This window comes from Rana temporaria, chromosome 8 (genome assembly GCF_905171775.1).
Source record: "Rana temporaria chromosome 8, aRanTem1.1, whole genome shotgun sequence".
In the NCBI taxonomy this organism is placed as follows: domain Eukaryota; kingdom Metazoa; phylum Chordata; class Amphibia; order Anura; family Ranidae; genus Rana; species Rana temporaria.
Window position 1 is genome coordinate 117576182 of NC_053496.1, and position 9103 is coordinate 117585284.

The 9103-nt window shown below is 42.6% G+C and overlaps 1 protein-coding gene across 1 annotated transcript; it reads left to right on the plus strand.

The window, feature by feature from the left end:
* The first annotated feature begins 2002 nt into the window (after positions 1–2002).
* Positions 2003–6847, plus strand: LOC120908997 (outer dense fiber protein 1-like). The gene is made up of 3 exons (XM_040320570.1): positions 2003–2130; positions 3014–3073; positions 6611–6847. The coding sequence occupies exons 1-3, from the start codon at positions 2028–2030 to the stop codon at positions 6703–6705; spliced, it is 258 nt and encodes an 85-aa protein (XP_040176504.1). The 5' UTR covers positions 2003–2027; the 3' UTR covers positions 6706–6847.
* The last annotated feature ends 2256 nt before the right edge of the window (positions 6848–9103 follow it).

Consider the following 9103-nt stretch of genomic DNA (forward strand, 5'->3'; position numbering starts at 1 on the left):
CCCACTCCCTTCCTCCTGATCATCAGTGCCACCGTCAGGGCAGCTCAGTCCTGTGCCAGTGTCCCAGTGTGCCAACCTGTGCTTGACAGCCCCTGACCCCTCCACCCTGCCCCTACCCCCACCTATGCAGGGCACCACTGTAGGGTTGGGAGGTCCCAACACAGTCCAGTGCTGATCCTCAGTTGTAGTGGGCTGGGCGCTCTGTGTACTGCACTGGCACTGTCTGCTGTTTGGCTTCTCCACTGCTATCCCCCTCACTGACACCAGCACTGAGATAGAGACACTGATACCAGCACTGAGATAGAGAGCACCGACACCATCACTGAGATAGAGACACTGACACGAGCACTGAGATAGAGACACTGACACGAGCACTTTGATAGAGACACTGACACCAGCACCGAGATAGAGAGCACAGACACCAGCACTGAGATAGAGAGAGCTGACACCAGCACCAAGATAGAGAGCACTGGCACCAGCACCAAGATAGAGACACAGGGCCAGATCCACAGCCAGGCGGCGTAACTTAACTTTTCCCATTTAAGTTACACCGCCGCAAATTTCCCCAAGTTAGTGCCCGATCCACAAAGCACTTACCTGGAAATTTGCAGCGGTGTAACTTAAATCCGTCCGGCGCAAGGCGTTCCTAATTTAATGGGGCGAGTCCCATTTAAATTAGGCGCACTCCTGCGCCGGACGTACTGCGCATGCTCCCGACTTCATTTTCCTGACGTGCATTGCGCGAAATTACGTTACGCCGAGTTTTGTGAATCGCGCCGGGTAAAAAAAATTGCATCGGGAAAAAAAAAAAGATACGGCGGGAAAGAAGGGTCTACTTTTACAAGGTGTAAACAGTTTACACTTTGTAAAAGCAGCCCTAATTTTGCATTTGCAAACTAATACTTACGGAGAAAAAACGAAGCGTAAAAGCTTTGTGGATCTCCGTAAGTGCTAATTTGCATACCCGAAGCGGCATTTTGACGAGAAATGCCCCCAGCAGCGGCCGAGGTACTGCATCCTAAGATCCGACAGTGTAAGTTCCTTACACATGTCGGATCTTCTGCCTATCTATTGGAAACTGATTCTGTGGATCAGTTCCAAAGATAGAAACAGGGATACGACGTCGTATCAGTAGATACGCCGTCGTATCCCTTTTGTGGATCTGGCCCTTTGTGCCAGAAGGTTTGAGGCTTGTCTCTGTGCTGTTTGGTGTATTGTAAGCGGGATACTTTGTGGCATTTGCATAGTAATGGCTTTCTTCTGGTGACATGACCATGCAGCTTATCCTTCTTCAAGTGCCTCCTTATTTTGCATCTTGAAACAGCCACACCACATGTTTTCAGGGAGTCTTGTATTTCACGGAAAGTTATTTGTGGGTTTTTCTTTGCATCCCGAACAATTTTCCTGGCAGTTGTGGCTGAAATTTTAGTTGGTCTACCTGACCATGGTTTGGTTTTAACAGAACCCCTCATTTACTACTTCTTGATTAGAGTTTGAACACTGCTGGCCTTCTTCTGAAAATGTGGATTGTTAGACTGTGCCAAACTGAATATGCACTAAATAGTGAATGTGAATAGAGTAAACAAAGGACAACTAATGATGTACTTCTGAATAATCAAGACCCCTATACGCAAACATGTTTATCTTTTGAGTAATATCGCACATGTCATAATATGAGCAACATGCTGCAATATAAAAATGAGTACTACTACAATTTTTCAATCTTCACTCTAATACGTAATCCCTATTAAAACTGTGCATCAGTATATAAAACAATTAAAAGGGAATTAAAAAAATTTAAAAGTTGAAATCATAGAATGTAGGTAAATAATTAGAAAGTGCTGAATAAAGATCTAGAAATAAGTAAATGATAAGATAGTGTTGAAACACCTTGTAAATCTGTAAATGTGTTCTTATTCCACCTCCACTTACAGTACATATATAAAAAGGTGCCATCATACATTGTTCAAAAAAACGTAAAATCTCCTCTGAATTTTCCAAGAAGGAAGCCAAACTTAAAAGCAGATATGTCTGGAATCAAAGGGAAATGTGTTGTTCAGAAGATCCAATGCCAAGATCCATGCAACCCTTGCCAAAACGTAGTAGTCTGCAAAGATCCATGCCAAGACCGTAAGTGTTGTGTTTATAAACGACATTGTTTTTATACTGTACATAAATAAATGTAGAACTGTTGTATTGACTCCTTCCACTTTAAATATATGTATTTCTTATAGCTTCCTGCTAAAGATGTTTGGGTAGGCATGTGTGTCAGTTACAAGTTATCGTATCAATAACTGTCATTTTATTTTAGCTGGACTTGTATTTTTCTTAAAACTTGAATGTAGGTTTACTTTTGTTTTAAAAACACAAATTAGCTGGACCAAACAAACTATTTACATTAGTAATTAATGTGGCTGCTGTCAGCACTGTATAAATCAGCTGCATACAGTATACAGCATTGTGTTTCTGTGGCGGTACTGGGAACTTCCATCTGATGGTCCAAACAAGCTATTTAAAGTAAAAGTAAATCTGTTGTTAAGTTTTAAGCAAAAAGATTTATCTCCAGGAAAAAACAGCCTTAGATTATACTGTTCGGTTACATGCCTTACAATATCATATTATGTAAAAATGAGTTGGAAGAAGAATTAGATTGCAGAGGTCTGGTATGAAATAAACATATGACCTGATGAGCAGAATATCTGACTGAAGTCTACTATACACCTCAACCCTGGGAAAGTAAGGTCAGGTTTTCTGATTTCACCTACTGTGGACTCCTTACTGTTCCTAAGAGCAACAAAAATTAGTTGCACAAGACAATCCTGTCATGGTGGTGGTAATACCACTGAGAGGAACATGATAAACTCCAGTTGCAGTAAATTATTAAATCCAGGGAAAACATAAATTATGCAGATTTAACTGGGGTTTTGATATTTGGCTGATAGCACTAAATGTTATTTGATAATTTTATCAGTTGTCTGGTATTCCTCTTTAATATATGTTTGTATTTCTTCAGCATGTAAGCCTCACCATCCTCACCATCATCACCATGGCACCGTCCATGTTCACCAACAAGGTAAGACAAGCAATAGATTATTGTTTTGGGCATATAATATAATTGATGAAAAGTGTATACTTTAAAATAAGCCAATCTTCCCATCACTGAGAAAGGCGATTTTCACAGATCACAAACATTGCATGGCTTATTAATGTACTTATGATTTTACATGATAATGGGAAAGATCTGCACAGAATTAAGCATTGCTGAATATATGAGTTGTTTTTGTTGAACAGAACACTTAAAATGAATACTATACATTTTTTCCCTTATTTGTTCTTAAACAACTTATTTGACTCTTCTAACACCTACATGAACTGATCCCCAGAGGCGGCTCTCTAATTAGGCAATTTAGGCGATCACCTAAGGCCCTGCACTCACAGGGGCCTCACGACTGCCTAATTGAAGAGACACCTCTGCTGAAAACAATGCTGCTGCTGCGGCACTGCGCTCCGATGAGCAGAGGGTTAATGTTGTAGCTGCCTATGAGCTCCATGGCCAGGCAGTGGAGACTAGGGAGAGAAGACGGAGTCGTGGCTCTGTCTCTGTCCTGGGGAGGAGGCAGAGCCAGCACTGTGTAGGGATGAGCTTTATGTTCGGGTCAAACATGAGTTCGACTCGAACATTGGCTGTTCGCCCGTTCGCCGAACAGCAAACAGTTTGGGGTGTTTGCGGCAAATTCGAAAAGCCGCGGAACACCCTTTAAAGGTCTATGGGAGAAATCTAAAGTGCTAATTTTAAAGGTTAATATGCAAGTTATTGTCATAAAAAGTGTTTGGGGACCCAGGTCCTGCACTGAGCAATCCCCGCAGACCAGGAGGAGGCGTACGGCGTCTGGTAAGCAGAGGGGAAGAGGAGGACCCCACCTGGGAGGAAGCCTCACCAGGGCTGTATGGAGCCAATGGGAGGTAGGAGAGAAGAGGTGTTCTGGCCGCCCCTCTCTGGGGCTGTCAGTCAGGGTGGAGGGATCCGGGCTCCAGCTGCAGGGAGAGGCACAGCTATCATGCCACAACCCCCTTCTGCAGCCAGCTACCACCATCATCAGAGAGAAAGACAGCCCCCACCCCTGCTCCTCCAGCATCCCTCAGCCACTGGTCTTTATATCCACCACTGCCCCATCCCCCCACTCCCTTCCTCCTGATCATCAGTGCCACCGTCAGGGCAGCTCAGTCCTGTGCCAGTGTCCCAGTGTGCCAACCTGTGCTTGACAGCCCCTGACCCCTCCACCCTGCCCCTACCCCCACCTATGCAGGGCACCACTGTGGGGTTGGGAGGTCCCAACACAGTCCAGTGCTGATCCTCAGTTGTAGTGGGCTGGGCGCTCTGTGTACTGCACTGGCACTGTCTGCTGTTTGGCTTCTCCACTGCTATCCCCCTCACTGACACCAGCACTGAGATAGAGACACTGATACCAACACTGAGATAGAGAGCACCGACACCATCACTGAGATAGAGACACTGACACGAGCACTGAGATAGAGACACTGACACGAGCACTTTGATAGAGACACTGACACCAGCACCGAAATAGAGAGCACAGACACCAGCACTGAGATAGAGAGAGCTGACACCAGCACCAAGATAGAGAGCACTGGCACCAGCACCAAGATAGAGACACAGGGCCAGATCCACAGCCAGGCGGCGTAACTTAACTTTTCCCATTTAAGTTACACCGCCGCAAATTTCCCCAAGTTAGTGCCCGATCCACAAAGCACTTACCTGGAAATTTGCAGCGGTGTAACTTAAATCCGTCCGGCGCAAGGCGTTCCTAATTTAATGGGGCGAGTCCCATTTAAATTAGGCGCACTCCCACGCCGGACGTACTGCGCATGCTCCCGACTTCATTTTCCTGACGTGCATTGCGCGAAATTACGTTACGCCGAGTTTTGTGAATCGCGCCGGGTAAAAAAAGTTGCATCGGGGAAAAAAAAAAGATACGGCGGGAAAGAAGGGTCTACTTTTACAAGGTGTAAACAGTTTACACTTTGTAAAAGCAGCCCTAATTTTGCATTTGCAAACTAATACTTACGGAGAAAAAACGAAGCGTAAAAGCTTTGTGGATCTCCGTAAGTGCTAATTTGCATACCCGAAGCGGCATTTCGACGAGAAATGCCCCCAGCGGCGGCCGAGGTACTGCATCCTAAGATCCGACAGTGTAAGTCCCTTACACATGTCGGATCTTCTGCCTATCTATTGGAAACTGATTCTGTGGATCAGTTCCAAAGATAGAAACAGGGATACGCCGGCGTATCAGTAGATACGCCGGCGTATCCCTTTTGAGGATCTGGCCCACTGAAACCAGCATTGAGATAGAGATAATGACACCAGCACCGAGATAGAGAAACTGACCCTAGCACCGAGATAGAGGACATGAACACCAGCACTAAGATAGAGACACTGACAACAGCACTGAGATAGAGGACACTGACAGCAGCACTGAGATAGAGGACACTGACACCATCACTGAGATAGAGACACTGACACGAGCACTGAAATAGAGACACTGACACAAGCACTTTGATAGAGACACTGACACCAGCACCGAGATATAGAGCACTGACACCAGCACTGAAATAGAGAGAGCTGACACCAGCACCGAGATAGAGAACACTGACACCAGCACCAAGATAGAGAGCACTGGCACCAGCACCGAGATATAGACACTGAAACCAGCATTGAGATAGAGACAATGACACCAGCACCGAGATAGAGAAACTGACACTAGAACCAAGATAGAGGACATGGACACCAGCACTAAGATAGAGACACTGACAACAGCACTGAGATAGAGGACACTGACACCAGCACTGAGATAGAGGACACTGACACCAGCACCGAGATAGAGGACACTGACACCAGCACTGAGATAGAGGACATGGACACCAGCACTGAGATAGAGACACTGACACCAGCACTGAAATAGAGACACTGAAAATACATTTTTTATCTCTTTAATTCTTTTTTCCCATTATAAGCGTGAATGGGGCCTCATGTCTAGGTTTTACCTAAGGCCTCACATAGCCTAGAGCCGCCTCTGCTGCTCCCCATTCCACCTGTAGGCTAAAATGAAAATTCATACAAATTCTACATAAGTGTGTGGCAATACTGCAAAATTTGTACCAGTTGCAACACAGCGGGTAAAAATATTGGAGTTTTATATCACCGTGGCTCTAGCACATTAATGGAACATGGAGTGAAATATGATTGCAAATTGATTAACAACAAGGTGGTTGATATTCCTTGCCAAGAGGACTATAATATGAATTGTTTTGCAAACAATTATTAAGCATTATTATTTTCAACATATTTGTCTATTGTTGTCAATTTGTCATATATTAAATTCAGAGCAACGTATTTATTAAAACAGGTCATGTAATAGGTTTTTAAACACTTAAAAAAAAAGACTCAGGTAGGCAAATTAGGGTTACGGTCAAGAGAACCAACACATACTAATGCTGCTAAACTCAGTATGAGCATTTAGGCTTTACTGGCCTCTGGTCATGAAGGGGTTAGGATGTAATATATGACTAATGAAGGGTTTTTTTTTCTTGGCAGATTCATGCAATCCATGCAACCCTTGTGTTGTCCCCTGTTGTCCTGATCCTTGTGATCCTTGCCACGGCCAAGGACATATCTGCTGTGAAAAATGAAGACATCATGTTTGTGCTTATAATCTGATCTACTCATTTATTCTCTGCAAAATAAACCACACTCCTCTGATTGTACAATGTTAAATCCTGAATCTTTTGTCTCTGGTTAAATTACCCTGCTCAATAAAATCTTTGCAACTGATATGTTTTTTGCATTTTGTCACTTGTTATATAAAATGTTGGTCGTATCAAACATACTAATATAATATTAGTAGGTTAAAAAATTTCAGAACGAAGATATATTCACATTAATTTTCAGATTAATGACAACGGCAATATTGAGGGAAATTTTCTAAAACTGGAGCACACAGAATCTGTTGCAGCTTCGCATAGTAACCATTCAGCTTCTAACTGCACTGTGTTCACTTTGACAAGAAAACCCAGACGTCAATTAGTTACTATGCACATTTGTTTCGAATTCTGTGTGCACCAGTTTTAGTAAATCTCACCCATTGTGTTTTATACACAGCACCAACATTGTATAAATGTCCTTATGAAATATATTTTTAGGGCAGTAAAAGGTTTTTATTCAATATACTTTATCATATCCATGACATAAAAATTGGCTTAAACATAAAAAATCAACAAGCAATTTTTCCAAATTCTGTGTGTAATTTACTGTACATTTAGTCATTCGAAAGGTAACAAGCCTGGTCATAACCCTGTCCGAGGCTAAAACACACAATTTAAAAATAAACTTTGGCTTATGACAATAGTTTATTGTCAATATTAATGTATTCAGAGCAATAACTGCCCAATCACAAGGATATCTGGGAAAGTGGATTTACACCTGAAGAGTGGCGCTGGGTTCACACTATTTTGACTTGGATGCAGGTTTCCCTGCATGTCAGGAGATTGTGGCCAGCTCTCTATGGAGCCAGTTCACACATCTCCAGAGCGCCTCCTGTGCAAATTGCACAATCCTGTGCGTCCGTTTCAGGTCCGAAATTAGCCAAAAATTCAGACTGAAACTGGACCTGACACGACAAAAGACAACTGCACCATTGGATGGAATCAGTGTGCTGGGGATTAGATGAATACCATAAGATGTAAACATCTCAGGGAAAAGAGGGAACAGACGCAGCACAGCGGCGCGGAACGGGCATTGACTGGGTAACCCCTCAAATGCCCTGGGCGTAAATATGGTCGCAAATGTGCCCACAGACCAAAAGGAGGGCCCATATAACAACAACCACATGGGGAAGATGGTGTCAAGATTTCAAAGAAAATGTGGGACCGATGAACACATATCGGTATCCCACAGAGAGTGGTGAACAGGGCAAATGAATTTGTAAATCACACATAAATATAAAGTTATCCTTACAATTTCATATCTTTAACAGTTAATACAGTATTTACAGTCAAATGTCAAGACATAATACAGTATATAAAAAATCACACAAAAATTTCAATAATTATCAACAAAAATCATAAAGAATGAAACTAAAAATAAAAATAAATATAAAAGGAGGGAAGGTTTTTTGGGGGGTAAAGGAAAGGGAAGAAGTTGGCTAAATAAGCCACTACATGAGCGGGACATGGAGGGAAAGTTTATATACATTACATTATAAAAATGATTTGAAACTCAAAGTTTCATTGAAACCGGGATTCTCAGTGGCTTTTAGGTTATAAATACACCGGGCCTCAAGTTGTAGCAGTGTTTTATCTGCACTCCCACCTCTGACATGTATGGGTATGTGTTCCAAAGAGACCTATTTGCTTGTGAAGACTTGCTTGGTTTTCTTGCTAACATCATATCATGGTATCGTTACATCGATGATGTACTTATTTTTTGTCTGGTACTGAGGTTGAACTTGGGCAGTTCTTACAAGCTATCTCCATTAATGACTTTAAGGCAACACAATTTTACATGACACCAGTTCCCATCTTGAGCCACTTCTTAAGCACATACCCTATAGCCAAAACCTACGAGTCAGACGGAATTGTAGCAAGGAAGAAGATTTAAAAAAAGCTGCTAAAGATCTTTACTATAGATTTAAAGATAGAGGCTATAGCCATGTTTGCCTCAAGAAGGCATACTATAGGGTAATCCAAAAGGATAGGAACTCTCAAATTTTCTCTACTAAACCCCAGAAGGAATCAGAATCTGTCAGAATAATTACTCGCTACTCTACTCAGCACCAACAAATTAGACAAATTGTTGGTCAATTCTGGCCCCTTTTGTCAGCGGATCCAACCATAAAGAAATATGTAAAAGATTATCCAGAAATGTCATACATTGCATCGCCCCTGAAAGATCATCTTGTTCCCGGCCACTTTGATACATCAAACCCGGTTGAACCCAAATATTCTGTTACTTATGAATGTGGGCAATGTGATGTTTTCCCATTTCTGATTAACAGCTGTGATTTCATGCTCCTTATGGCCATACCCATTC

What these genes read in the sequence shown, in the direction of transcription:
- LOC120908997 (XM_040320570.1), top strand. Translation starts at nt 2,028, where the DNA reads ATGTCTGGAATCAAAGGGAAATGTGTTGTTCAGAAGATCCAATGCCAA. An exon ending in CAAAGATCCATGCCAAGACC is followed by an intron (nt 2,131 to 3,013) that starts GTAAGTGTTGTG and finishes GTATTTCTTCAG; the next exon opens with CATGTAAGCCTCACCATCCT. An exon ending in CGTCCATGTTCACCAACAAG is followed by an intron (nt 3,074 to 6,610) that starts GTAAGACAAGCA and finishes TTTTCTTGGCAG; the next exon opens with ATTCATGCAATCCATGCAAC.